This window comes from Fusarium musae, chromosome 5 (genome assembly GCF_019915245.1).
Source record: "Fusarium musae strain F31 chromosome 5, whole genome shotgun sequence".
Classification (NCBI taxonomy): Eukaryota; Fungi; Ascomycota; class Sordariomycetes; order Hypocreales; family Nectriaceae; genus Fusarium; species Fusarium musae.
Window position 1 is genome coordinate 3194063 of NC_058391.1, and position 13974 is coordinate 3208036.

Genomic DNA, 13974 nt, shown 5'->3' on the forward strand with positions numbered 1-13974 from the left:
TCTGTTGCATTTCCAAACTTTAGTGTTGCCTGGCAATTGTATTAAGCATTCAATATCTACAGAATAAGTAGGGATAACTCTGCTCCACGATCGGAATCTGTTTTACAACGAGAGGCACGACGAGCATGTGACATTGATCAATCCTCGACAGCCTTGAGAGCGAGGTATTCGACCTCTAAACCGCAAGCAGTGAAGACGGAACTCGGCGAAATAAAATGAGATAAAGACTTTCCGTGGGGATCTCAGTTTGCTGCTCTGATCTTAGTAAACCGGAAAGTGTATTAGGTTCGACGTCATTCACCAGCCCATGTCTTCCCATCCATCCAATTTATTTCCTTTTACAATAGAAAAGGCCTATCAAAACATTTCGCATGGTCTTCCAGTATTTCAGCTCTACATAGAATCTATGAGCTGTTAGGCCTACATCATACCATTACTAGGTCAAAGTACAAGAATAAGTTCACTGTCGTGAGATGTGGATTTAAAGTGTTCAATGTTATGTTCATTTCAACTATTGACAAGTGAAAGGCTATGTACAAGGTTTAAATGCAGCACAAGATCCAGCTATTTACAGACTCATCCATCACCTACTGAAGTCACTTACAGTGTCTTCTTAGCCCAGCCAACCTGTTGGTTACCACCATCGAAAACGACGAACGCAGCCTTGAGAGCAATGTCACCAAAGATGTTGATGCCAATGTCGTCGCTTGGCTGGATACCACCAAGGCAGGTAGTAGATCCGTCCTGAACAGGGGCATAGTTGATGTAAGAGCCAGGGATGGTGATGGTAACGCCGCCAACAACGAAGCTGAAGCTCGGGAGGGTAGCAGAGCAGCTGAAGACATATCCGCCGTAGCTAGAGCTGTATCGGGCACCGCTGACCTTGGCATAGTATGCGGAGTTGACATCGTCGGGAAGGAGGAGAAGAGTAGTACCAGTATCAGCAATACCAGTGATGGGGCTCCTGTTGATGGCGGCGGAGCCAATGCCGTATCCAGTAGAAGTAAACTCCCAGAAGCCCTCGGAGGAGTCGACGGAGGCATATCCAATCTTGCCAGTGTAGGCAGTGCTGTCAATGAAGCCGAAGTTGTACTTTCCGGGCTTCTGGTGCTTCAGATCAGCGGTGAAGACAGGAGAGCTCAGGGTGCTGGCAGCATTGTCGAAAAAGGTCTTCTGCTGTGTAGGCTTGACGGTGTTGATGGAGCTGAAGCCAAGACCGAGGAGACCATCGAGGCCAGTCTCTTGCTCGAACTCGGAGGAGACCTTCTGGGCGGCCTCAACGGCCTGGGAGCTCACAACGAGGCCACCGACAGAGACCTTGTCCTTGTAGACATCTCCAGAGGAGGAGCTTCCGTCACCATAGCTGATCTTCCATGTAGCGCCAGAGAGCTTCTTGGCTGTGCTGCTCTTGGCAGGGTTATATTCATCATGACCGCTGCTGCCAGTAGTCTCGGTGCTGAAGACCCAGAGATCTGAAGAGCCAGTGTCGAAGTCCAAGTTGAATGTCTGAGCAGGAGTACCGATTTGGACGGGTGTCAACCACTCAACATCCTCGTCGGAGGGTGTAGTCGTGGCGCTGCCGCTACCACTTTGACGCTTGGAGTGGGCATGAGGAGGTCTCACGGCCTTGACAGCCTTCTCGAGACCCTTGGGAAGAGGAACGCCATACTTGGCGTAGACGTGGGCGAGGGCGAGAGGGCCGTTCTTGATGAACTTGGGGTTCTTGACTTGCTCAACGGTGAACTTCTTGTCCTGAGCAGCAGGGGCGCCGAGGGCAATGGAAGCAAAGGCCAAAGAGGCTGTGAGGAGAGCGTGGATGGAAGGCATCGTGGTATCGGTGAGAGGCTAAGAGATAGAGATGAGACCAGAGATGAGTGAGTGAGTGATGATGATTTGTTTCTAGGATAGATGGTTCCTATCTCAACCTATATATCTTTACTGACTCAAAGGAGTCTGACATTGATTGAGAGATTCCGCCATATCTCCATTCGGTGATGCTTCATCTATCTCTGGCTCACAACTCGCTCGGCTTCCAACATCCGAGCCACCTTCCGAGAAAAGAGGCACATCTCTGACGTGATTAGTCCCTTTGATCCGCGCGATAGATGCCGGACCTAGATTCCTTGGCTGATCTGTCTATGCAGCCTCCCGTCCTTGGCATCTGTTTGGCTTCTTGGCTACTCCCATGAATCGTGGCAGCCATGAGGTGGTCGCCCCACCAAAGCCCCAGCGACCCCTTTACCTAACAAAAGGTCTTCTCAAGGCATCTTGATTGCAGGAGCGGAATTAGCACGTCTAGTAAACAACGAGCAGTTCCGCCGTGGCGCGACAGGGGGGCATCGCCAGTCTTAGCTTGAGCACCTACCGAGAAGGGATGCTATCGCCGACTATGGCCGGAGAATTCGGCATTGCTAAGGCCTTGATAGGGAGCTGGATCGGGACTCGGCAATGGGGAGGAGGGACGTTTGTTATGGGTGCAGCTGAGACCTAGGATCTATCCGTGATTAAACTGCTTTTGTAAAGGAACTATTGGTTAGTTTATCATGTGAACACTCAGGACATAACCATTCTAAAACGAGTAGGGGTTGCCAGGAGGGGATGCTATTGGTCGAGGCGGCGGTTACGATAAGCGTAATGAACAAGTTAGATTTCGTGATGCGGATACCCCTGCAGATCATGCCTTATCCGCTCTTAGTCGCGTGGGTTAGTGGGTGTTGGACGGCATAGCTCCTTTGGCCCTAGATAACATTAAGTCATGCGTTGATGGCCTCTTGACTCCGGACGAGTCGCTTCGAAGCTTCTATGCAGATCATTCTGGAGGCCGTGCACCAAGAGCGATTTACTTTCACAACCAGGCAGAATGGCACATTGAAGATGAGGCTTCAACAAGATCATGCCCGCAGCATTTTTCAACAAGACCTGATATTATTCACACGATAGATGCCAACCCGTATCCCCCAGCTCCAGCTGAGGCATTAATCAAGCACTGGAGTTCACTGAGTCTTCAGGGTAGCTAGAGACATCATTGCCGAGGTCTCTGATTGCCCCTGTCAGGATTTCGGACGACATGCAGGGATTCGTCAAGCTAAACGCTTTGATGATACAACACAGCACTAACAAAGTCCCTAAAACCAAGCTAAAATGAGACAAGTGCAAAAAGTCCTGTACAATACTATCATTCTTAGACTATAGCAGATAAGAGATGCTGCAATCATAATGGCTGTGACTCCGCCAATGAGCACATAGTTTCCGCAACCTCATTGTAGAAAGCCCGTATCACCGATCCCTCCCCATGATCCAAATCACCGTTCAGGCAACTCCTTACCGCCTCTTGATACTCTGTCCCCATGAAGTGAGCTAGCCTGTCGTCTACCTTGCTGAGCAACACTTCCTTGAACTTGGCGGGGTTTTCGTCGTCACGACGCAGGCTCCATGCTACACGCCATAGACCAATTTCGAGAAGCACGACGCCGAGACTGTAGATGTCGAAGCCTTGACGGTATGATTCTCCTGGAATACCCTGTGCGGAAGGATGACGATAAAGATTGAAACGTACGCTTTGTTCGGGCTTTTCGGTGGTCTCATCCGCTGAATCTGGACGGGAGAATTCAAATCCGACGAGGTATGGCTGAGACCAGATGGGCTGGTTGCGCCGCACTGGAATCATGATATTATGGCTTCTGATGCTCTTATGGAACCATCCCGCCGCATGAAGGACGGCCAGTGAGAGTGACAGGGTATAAGCCATACGATATCGGTCACCCAATGTTGGTAGAGTCTCAGGCGTTGGTGATTTGATCAACGTTTGTAGAGATACCAGATCTGTTTGTTGACTGGTTCCTAAAGGATATCCAAAGATCAGGCCATATCGACTCTTTTCAATGTCATCAAACACTCCTAGACAGTTGAGAGTCAGGAGTTCTTCGGGTTTCGTATCAGCGTGCAAGAGCCGCGCAATGTTCTGGATTCTTCCCCTGAGTCTGATCCCTTTCTGTCCTTTCCAGGTAATGTCGTAACGCTTCCACTCGATCACTATCGGAGTATTTGAGTCAAGTGTTCCAAGGCTTCTTAATCCGCCAGCGACATCATCATCTTTCAAAATTCTGACTCTGTCTGAGCGAATAGTGAGATCAGCATCACCAGTACTGCTTTTAAACGCCGCGACTCGTTTTTCCAGGTCTTGATCTAGGTCATATCCCAGTTGGCGAAAGTTGATAGCTCGTTTGAGCTTATCAGGTTGTATCACATGTTGAGTCGAGTCGCTGTCTTGAAATAGTACTTGCTGGTTGTTGCCGATATGCTCCAGCGACGAAACAGTCTGTGAAAGGGCAATATTTGGGTCTCGAGTCGGTAGCAAGCGATACAAGTCGCTGAGGACTGCGCTTATTTGCACAAGCGTCTTATCATGCTCTTCCGTCCCACCGGTCACCAACTTCAGGCGCTCGAGTGCAAGTTCTGATCTCGAGGCCTCACGAAGTGGTTCCAGTGACTCGAGTAGTATTTTGACTGTTGTTAATGAGGCGAGAACCGCATCTTTGTGTCTCTGAAGAATTCGTTGTTTCTGAATGTCGATTCGCTTAGAGGCCGGTTGATCAAGCCAGTCTCTCTGCCACTGGTCTAACAAAGCCTCTTGGAGTATAAGCTTAGTACGCAGCAGACCCAGATATCCATCGAGACCTCGTAGTGATTTTCATAGTCCATATATCCTTGCACAGGCTGTGAAAGCGTCTATAAGGCCACCAAATGCCCCGATTCCGAGCCCGGCCGCTCCGACCTGGAAATCCACTAAATCGCTTACCATGATGCTCCTGGACCAATAACTAAACAGACACACCGAATTTCTGGTGATTTCAAGAATAATACCGGGAATATGAGAGCTTGAGCCGCATACCATCAGCTGCGGGGTTTACGCACATTCGTGGCGGGGTAAATTGATAATCCGGTGAGTCCTGCAAGCTGAGGTCATGTGTCACACGAGAATCATGAAATCAAGCTCGCGAGATTTACGAGATGTTTTGTGTTTCTCATCCTGTAGCATAATCGAAATGGAGTTCTCCTCAGCATTCACCTTTCAGCGACAGCCTCAAGAGAGCCAAGAACCCACTAGTGAAGCTCCTATTCCCGTTTCATCTCCTGGTATTCACTGTCCTCACTTTGCGGGATTTATAGCAGTATCCATCGCAAATGGTGGCAACACTGTAGGCCTGCAGCCTGTGATATCGAATGCTGCCCCCACCTTCCAAGATGTATCCCTTGGTGGTGGCTCGTTCGATGTTCGAAAAGTCAAAGCGTCTTCTTTTCCGATTGGTCTGGGTACGGAGATCTTGAAAGGTCGCAAACATGTCGCTGTTAAACATCCAAGAACGCAAGATGACGGTTCTGTATCCTTTGCCGACATAGCCTTGGAACTACAGATCTTGAGGCACCCTGCTGTCCAGAAACATGAGAACATCGTTGACTTATTGGCTGTCATGTATCACGATACCGGAAACAAGGAGGAAATAACTGTTGTTCCCGCTCTTGTGCTTGAATATGCTGAGTATGGATCTCTCAAGTCATATCAAGAAGCAGGCTACGCACGGTCGCTGCATGAGAAGCTAGACATTGCTCTAGACGCAGCAAGGGGTCTTGAAGGCCTTCACGAAGCAGGAATTGTCCATGGCGATGTGAAGCCCTCTAATCTTCTTGTCTTCAAACATCCAACCAAAAAGACCATTGTTAAAATCAGCGACTTTGGGTTTGCCATGCCCATGCAGGGTGGCCAGCTCATCGGCAGTACCGAGGTCTACCGTGCACCTGAGGCAGAGACAACAGATTTCAACAGCCGGTATGTTCGTCAGCAAGACATTTACTCTTTTGGTCTGACGCTATGGACAATTATCGGCGACGGAGTGGCTTATCACAGCACTTTACCAGACGGCGATAAGCTTGAGAATATTTGGAAGCTCAAAAAGACTAATCTAATAGCGAGCCTTGCTGCTTTCAATGTCCTCCATCGTCTGCGAAACGAGACATATCCGCTCATGACTCTTGCGAAAGTCATTCTCACCTGCTTGCAGTGCTCTCCAGAAAAAAGATTCTCAAGCATGTCCAAAATTATCGATCATCTCGAAGTTACAAAGTCTCTCGTCGACAGCATGGATGGGCATGATACTCCAGATGCCAGCGCCCTAAGAGCTGCGCTTCCTACCTTTGAGAGCATCGTGTACAGAGCCAAGATCCCCACGACAGATGACGAGAGATCCGAAAGGACGATTCTCAAAGGCCTTACTACAGTGGTCTTTGCATATCTCCGCGAGGAGCTCGATCTCCAGGACAACCCTGCAAGCATTGATCCATGGCAAATATGTAACATGATGACTCATTTCTTGCCAAAAGCCCACGAGCGGTACTATTCCTCATTCAATCAAGACGAGAGTCCTTTTATCGCTGCGCTCCAGGGCATTTCCAAGGCCAGACTTGAGAAGACGATATCAGAGCTCTTGCCTACCATATCGCAACTCTTGCCCAGGGAAGCCAGTCCAAGCGGAACAAGTGACGCTCAGCCTCTTTCTGCCGTGAATGCATGTTTACTCATCTTGGACTGCGCTGGACTCTTGAATGAGCCTTTCAATACCGAATTGTTCTCATTGTTAGTACCCTACCTTAGCTTATAATATAGACCAAAGCTAGTTTTCAACCCCTGAGCTACTTTGCTAATTCATGGATAGGGTTACCACCCAGTCGAGAGCAGAACCAATACAGCTTTTTAAAGACGAAGACTTCATCCCTGACGTATGTTTCCATATCAATGCAAAGATGCAGCGGAACTAACTCGATTAAGATTAAGAAAAGCTCAAATACCCTGCAAAAAACTCCAAAGTCAGCCCAGGTCGCCCTTTTCAATAGTCTAAAGACTATCTTTGAGACATCCAACAATCAGAACGAAAGATCACAAGCCGCCCTAAACCTTGCTAGTGCCTATGTGGACGATATAGGAGTTGAGTACAATTTGAAGTCAGCGTCTTACTATATTCGCCAAGCAGCCCAGCTCGGTTCCGAAGAAGCCCGAACTCTCTATATCTCCGTATTTTCTCACCTTCCTGACCAAGAGGCTCCTGATGATGAGACGCTACGTACCTGGGTTGTCGAGTCAGCGCAAGCCGGAAACCCAGTTGCTCTTCAGAAACTGAAAAAGAACTGGCCTTCAGAATGGCGACAAGTCAAGCAGAAGTCTCAGCTCGACGAACTGAATCGTCTCGGCGTCAACGTTAGCGCGTCTGAGGACTTATCTTCCATGTTGCAAGTCTTGTCTCTAAGGGAAGTCGAGTTCTCCTACTCCAGAGATCTGCTTTTATGGAGTATTGTCCTGGACAAGCCAGATGTGACAATGACATGTTTGAACCAGAATCAAAGCTTGCCTGAGCTAGCTTTGCAGAATGAGGAGACGCCTTTACTGATCGCAGCTCGTCTTGGTCGAAAACGTGTTCTGGAGACGATAATACAACACCCAAGCTGCAGAAATGCTGCACAGATGGCCGATGAAAGAGGCATAACGCCTCTTCACTGGCTCTGCTCCTTCGAAGACGAAGACCATGAGGCCATCGCGAGCCTTATGGTCAGCAAAGGCGCCGAGCTAAACTCTCCTGCTTGTGCAATATCACGCACCCAATATGGAATAAGAGTTGACGAAGATGGAATTCTGGCTCAAACCCCTCTGCACTGGTCTATCACACAGAAGAGACTGTCTGCCGTGGATGCTCTCCTCAAACTGGGCGCTGATCCAACATTCTGTATGGAGGTAGAGGAGGGGGAGGGATCACACCTCTCGCCACTCGAACTCGCATGTGGACTTTCCTACTCACCAGTTGTCGAGCGTCTTCTTCAAGAGCCGCTAGTTCAACCGGAAGCAAGCAAGCTGAAGCCAATGGTAGGTGGAGGCGACCTTATGTATTTGCCTCTTTTCCACGTTATATCCGGAACTCCTCGTTGGCAGCGACTGTTGACATTGGGAGTCGACTTTGAGTTGGAGACGAAGAAGACAATGAAAGCCTTGATTGAGAGCGGCGCACCTACGGATGCTGTCTTGCAACTTGAAGACAATGTTAAGATGGCAGCAGTGTTTGCAACGGCTTACCATCAATGCGCGGCAGACCTTATGGTTTCCGGTCTTGAGCTGGGCTTCGCGAAGCAGATCAACGCTACCTTTGGAAGGATATCCAGTGGAGGCTCTGCTCTGTTTCTGGCGATTACGCATGGCGATCGCGATATGTTTCAGGCTCTTGTCGACGCGGGTGCAGATGTCAATGCGGTAGACGCTGATGGCCTCAACGCACTGCACCGTGCTGCCAAAGAAACAGATGACGTCTACTTCATTGAGAAGCTTCTGGAAATGGGTCTTCCAGTCGATCCAGTCACGCCAGAGCCTTTCAGCGCGTTCTACACTGCCACTTACAGTGGAAACCTTACTGTTGCACAGTATCTGTTCGATCATGGTGCGGATAGAGACCGCATTGCTAAGTCGATTAGCAAGAGTATTATGTCAGACATGCTCTTAACAGGCACCAGGAATGCCCTCCATCGTGTCAAGTTCTTGCTCAGTCTTCCGGACCGCAATGACTCTGATGGATTCTTGGTAGATGTCGGCCGTGACACGTTTTCGTTATTTCATTTCGCAATCAAGTATGTTGGAGAATTCGCGGAAGAGAACGAGGTTGCTGGAATCATGATTATCGAACTCCTTCGAAAGTACAACACTAAAGACCAGCTTGACAACACAGCGGGACCATACAAGATGACTCCAATTGCAGTAGCCGCCGAATCTGGAAACTATTTCGCGGTGAGACAACTTCTCGAGTACGGCGCAAACCCAAATATCCCGGATAACTATGGACGAACGGCATTGGACCTGGTGTACAGGAGATACTGTTACCCAGAAATGCTTCCAGCACTTAAAGAAGCAGATGTGGATGATGAGAAGATTGTGAATAAGATTTTGAAAGCGGCGAATGAGAACACGACCGAGGTGATGAGTCTTCTCAAGTCATTTAACGCTGAGACCAAAAGTTGGGTTGCGCCGTCGTGGATTGAGACTGATAATGGATTTCGTAGCTTGGATTGGGTTTTGGAGGGCCTGCGCGAACAACGTAAATCTGGTGGTGGGTAGGTCGGGTCAAACGAGCTCAACCCTCGCCTCATAGTAGAAGAAATCTATTTCATGGGTATGTTCAGATTGCTATGTACAGTCTATAATTATGACATCTATATGTTCCTTCATTAATTAATTATTCGGGCAAGCCTTTTCAAATGTGGAGTATGGTGAGTTGTCCCTCACGATGTAGACCTCTCCCACCAGTATCAGACAGCCAACAGCCATCGAGATCGCAATGATGGGGAAGTTGACGCGTGCGAATTCGTGACTCTTCACGTGAATGTGCTTTCGGGCAAGGATATCTCTCCAGAGAAGACCGGCTAGTGATGCGCTAAAGGCCGTGCTGAATGCTCCGTAGTTGACTCCGACGGCCATACTGTAGATCGTACCCCAGTATGTTCTGTTGCTGATGAGTTGGGCGTCGTGGCAGTTGATTTCTTTCCAAGCTTGGATGATGCGTGATAGCAGAATAGTGGTGCCAATATTAGTGCCAGAGAACTGAATAAAGTCAGTATCTTACAGTGAATTAAGACGATTAGGGGAAACTCACGTTGGACAAGACACACGAAAGGAAGCCCATTCCTCCGATACTTCCAACTGTGCCAGTACGCTTGGACCAATGATACCAACCATAGGCAAAGACGTTGACCCATCCCTTACTTACTAGTGCCTGGACTAGCACAAACATGGCGAAAGCAAAGGGCACTAGTGCGAATGGAAGATGCGCCATGACGGCCATGACTGTTGGGAACGTCTCTTGCAGCCACCCATAAGCCTTTTCGAGTGAGGCATAACCCTTTCTAGCCTCGGATAGAAGAGTTGATCTTTCCTCGGGTTCTGTTTCCATGGGTCGAGCAGCCTCGAGCTTCTCTGGTTCCATTTGAGGACTTGGCAATGTTGATAAAGCTTCGGGATGCAGTGTGTTTTGATCGCTGGGTGATGAAGGACCTGAGTTGGGTGATTGAGGCAGTGATCCTGAGATGATGACAGGACTATTTCCGGCGGTGTTTGATAGAATCACCTTGGGGATAGAATGTGAGTTGGGCTGGTCATTGGAGGTTTGTAGCGGGGTGAGAGAAATGCCATGAGTCTGGCCATAATCTTCCGAGGCCTGGTTATCAGGAAGACCAGTCACCGTGTCGGTATCCGGTTCAGACTTATCCTGTGAAGTCCCAGCATATTCAGCTGCAAATCGAGCGCGTTCAGCTCTGGCACGCTCCATCTCTCGTCGATAATGAGCTGCCGTTTGCCGCGTCTCCTTGCGATGCAACCACCCAAAGCCTAAATCCCAACAGAACATGACAGTTGCCGCTGGAAGAGTCACCCAGAAAACAGGGTGCTCTCCACTTCCGGCACTAGCAGCATTGAGAGCCAGAACAGTGATGAGCGTCGCGGACATGATAAGCGCACCAAACATAGCGCCCTTTTTGTCAAGGAAAGGATTCATGATGTACGCGAGCGACAGCGTCATCCCCTCGCTTGCACTTTCGGCATCCTCGACTTGGTGCTGCACGTAGGGGATGTTGGGGTTCACGGGCCGTTGGGCCCTAGCCTCTTCTGGTAAGCTGTGCATCTCAATCTTGGAAGGGATAAGCTTTTCGTCAGCGAAGATGACGTAGAGCAGAAACGGGAAGAGGACAACGGCGGTGACGACGACGGGGACTATCATGTTGGCGGTGTAGACGATGAACTTGATGTCGAATGCTCCAGCGAGGACGAGGTTTGTTGGGTTTGAAGAGACGAGGATTGCTGATGCGATGTTGGCGATTGCGAATTGAGTAAAGATCCATGCTCGTGGGCTCGTGATGTTGCTCGATACGCGCGTCATGTAGGCGAGGAAGGCCGTTCCAGATAAAATGATAGGATCATTTCCGATGAAGCTGCCGAGAAGGAAGAAGAACGAATAAAGGTAGAAGAACAGCCGATGGCCAACCTTTCCTCCCCACGACAACACCTTGAAGGCCAGCCATCGAATGATACCCGACGCATCGATAGAAATGGCAATATAGGCCAAAGTGATGAAGAAGACCATGATATCAATCGGGTGGATATTATCAGCGCCTATCGTCCCATCGTAAACCTCTTGGCGTCCTATCGCAGAAATAGCTAGTAGAAAGAGATCCGCGATCAAAGGCGCAGTGATGAAATTGACAGGAAAAGTGACTTTGACAAAGTATTTCGAGCATCGTGAATTATCATGAAGAATCGCATGATGTGTCCTCGGGGGTATAACTCGCAGTTTGACCGCTAATCCGCATATTAAATTGACGAGGGATTTTGGGATGTAAATGGGCATGTGAAATGGCCATAGGACGAGAATATCTGTAGAACCGGGTCAGTGCGCGCTGTGTATCGTGTGAGAGGGTGTTTCTTACTGGCGAGTACAAAGACTATCAACGTTACTATTGAGCGCCATTGTCGTATCTCGCTGGTGTCGACGCCTTTGACCATGATTTTTGGCTGAGGGGATTCAACTCGATTTTCGTCAAAGCCAAAAGTCAAAAGTGGCTCTCACTCTCAGGTTAAATAAATCCAGCGAAAACCAGACGACGAATGTGGGTCGTATCTAGAGTGGAGACCTTTACGACAAAGTGTCCAATTGAGAGGGAGCAAAATGTCGTAGTGTCAGCACGTTTTGAGGGAAAGGACCGACAGTAGCTTCAGTTCGATGACCTTCTGCCCTTCGATCTCTGGCTGAAACAAAAAACAGGGCTGACCTCAGGAAAAGAAGAGAGAGAGAAGAAGGAAGGAAAATTCTTCTAGAAGCTTTCGTTCGTTCCTTCTTCGTTCCGGTGACAGGGTACATTTGTTGGTGCCTAACGCAAATGAAGTATGCAACCCGAGCTATGCTTAGAAGAGACTACTCTGAGCCCCAGTCCTCGCCCGGCTCAAGTGATCTTCGTGGCTGTGCCAACATGTCAGCTGAATGCTCACCACTCGAAATGTAGAAGCCTGGCCATTAATGACTCCCCAGTGACGTTTGGGGTAAGGCCTCATCGTCGAACATGGCGGGTATTAAATAAAAACGAAGCTTCTGCTAAGATCTTGCAATTCCCCCACATTTTGGGCTGATTTGGTTTTTCTTTTTGCCTTCCCCACGGATTCCACCCTGCCAAGGCTTCTAGAATGTCGATATGCCTGCGCTTTCGGTCACTGATGCGGCTGAGACCATAGCGAATAGCCGTCTTTTTTCGCGGGCTGTGAATGAGACTGGTGATGCGCTGCAAGTCATCTGCGCATGGCCTGTTTCTGGGCAGTATGGAACGGGTACTCGAGTGCTGTAAGTTCAGTCCCTAGCCTAATCAATTGATATAGAGCTGACAATTATTTAGATACTATGTTCTCATCGCTGCGTGCCTTGTCGCGAGAAGGGAGGAATGGCTGGTAAATCCTTGTTTGGCCGCTGCGTTGGTGCTGCCAGCTGTTGCCGCTATTCACGGCATAGTTTTGTCGGCAATGCACAATCCTGGTGAGTGATAACCAGAAAATGAAGTTCAATGGCTAATTGACAAAGATGCGGTCGATATGGATATTTTTGGTGCCTTTCAGCTTTGCGCGATTGGTATCTTGGCAGCGCCAGTAACGGTTATGCTGTCAAAAACATACTTTAATGATCCTGGTCGAAACACTATTTTTCTGTGGACATTTCTGTTATTAATCGGTAAGTTGAACGTTAATATCCGTACAAAGCTATCCCAAAATCTAACCCGAGATTAGGTCTTCTGAGTATGACAATTGAATTTTACCGCATCGAGACTCACTCCTGTTTAATCGACGCATCGGGCAACCCAGTATCACCAAACGCATCCCAGTTTCACTACGTCGAAGGAAATAACTGCAACCTCACCTGTTCAACACAAAGCGGGCCTTCATCTCCAATGAGAGGAGGTTCCGCGAACAATATCTATGTCATACCTGCACCACATACCCTCACATTCGGCACCGCGACTCTACTCGCTGCAGCATGCTGTGTACACGCCGTTTTATGTCTCGTTTCTATGTGGGATAGAGTGCTTGAGATCAATTGGCGCCGAAGATTCGGAAAGCCGACCGACGACGCGGCAAGTGAAGATGATGATGGCGCTAATAAAGGTGTTATGAAGAAGGTCAATGATACCATTGGTTTTTTCCTACGCATCCTAGCGATTCCCGTTTTTGGTGGCGCTGGCTTGGCTATTCTTATCGTGGGCGAGATTAACTTTTTCAGCCCTCAAGTCAATTACCAGACTGAGCCAATGGCCAATATCGGTAAGTATACCCCAGTAGTATTCGAATGTCTTTGAATGTTTACTAATGCTTTCAAGGCCAATGGGCACCTATTACAGGTACTGCGATGGCCATGATCGGATCGCTGTATCTCCTTCTAGCAAGACATGCCGACCAAGCTAACGAACCATATCCATCACATGATTGCAATTGCTCTCATTGCCATTTTAACGACGAAATAAGCCAGGTCTCTCACCAAGAGAGTATTTCTTCACTGAATAGCCGTCATATCACATTAACTGTCACAAACACTGATACGCGTACAAACAACCAACTATCACCGCACCTCGATCCCACTCAGCCCCGCTCCTCCATATCCTCCCGACTTCGAGACCTCTCAGTCTACGAAGAGCACAATCAACCCCCCCGCAACCCCTACCGACAGAAAATAGAGAATGCATTCTTCAGATTCGGCGAGATGATTGGTACCCCAGCGCATGATTTTATCACCGAGCCTAAAGTCAAAAGACCAGATCGTGTTGACCTGCCGATGATACCAGGGGAACAATTTCGGAATTTAGGTGTATCAGCGGTTGAAATTGAGAGAGACCAGCACCAAGACGATGATGAGTTGAGCC

General features: G+C 48.7%; 5 protein-coding genes across 5 annotated transcripts; 2 read left to right on the forward strand and 3 right to left on the reverse strand.

Annotated features, from left to right (window-relative positions):
• Positions 1–600: 600 nt before the first annotated feature.
• On the reverse strand, positions 601–1827 carry J7337_007417 (uncharacterized protein; the record flags this gene model as incomplete). Its single annotated transcript, XM_044825069.1, has 1 exon — positions 601–1827. The coding sequence occupies one exon, from the start codon at positions 1825–1827 to the stop codon at positions 601–603; it is 1227 nt and encodes a 408-aa protein (XP_044680726.1).
• Positions 1828–3211: 1384 nt separating this feature from the next.
• J7337_007418 (uncharacterized protein) lies at positions 3212–4916 on the reverse strand (the record flags this gene model as incomplete). The annotated part of the gene is made up of 2 exons (XM_044825070.1): positions 3212–4677; positions 4892–4916. 2 exons carry the CDS (start codon positions 4914–4916, stop codon positions 3212–3214), a joined length of 1491 nt encoding a protein of 496 aa, XP_044680727.1.
• Positions 4917–5045: 129 nt separating this feature from the next.
• Positions 5046–9145, forward strand: J7337_007419 (uncharacterized protein; the record flags this gene model as incomplete). Its single annotated transcript, XM_044825071.1, has 3 exons — positions 5046–6631; positions 6711–6774; positions 6863–9145. 3 exons carry the CDS (start codon positions 5046–5048, stop codon positions 9143–9145), a joined length of 3933 nt encoding a protein of 1310 aa, XP_044680728.1.
• A 114-nt stretch (positions 9146–9259) lies between these two features.
• On the reverse strand, positions 9260–11162 carry J7337_007420 (uncharacterized protein; the record flags this gene model as incomplete). Its single annotated transcript, XM_044825072.1, has 2 exons — positions 9260–9628; positions 9681–11162. The coding sequence occupies 2 exons, from the start codon at positions 11160–11162 to the stop codon at positions 9260–9262; spliced, it is 1851 nt and encodes a 616-aa protein (XP_044680729.1).
• Positions 11163–13008: 1846 nt separating this feature from the next.
• On the forward strand, positions 13009–13413 carry J7337_007421 (uncharacterized protein; the record flags this gene model as incomplete). Its single annotated transcript, XM_044825073.1, is given in 2 exon segments — positions 13009–13378; positions 13397–13413. 2 exon segments carry the CDS (start codon positions 13009–13011, stop codon positions 13411–13413), a joined length of 387 nt encoding a protein of 128 aa, XP_044680730.1.
• Positions 13414–13974: the final 561 nt, after the last annotated feature.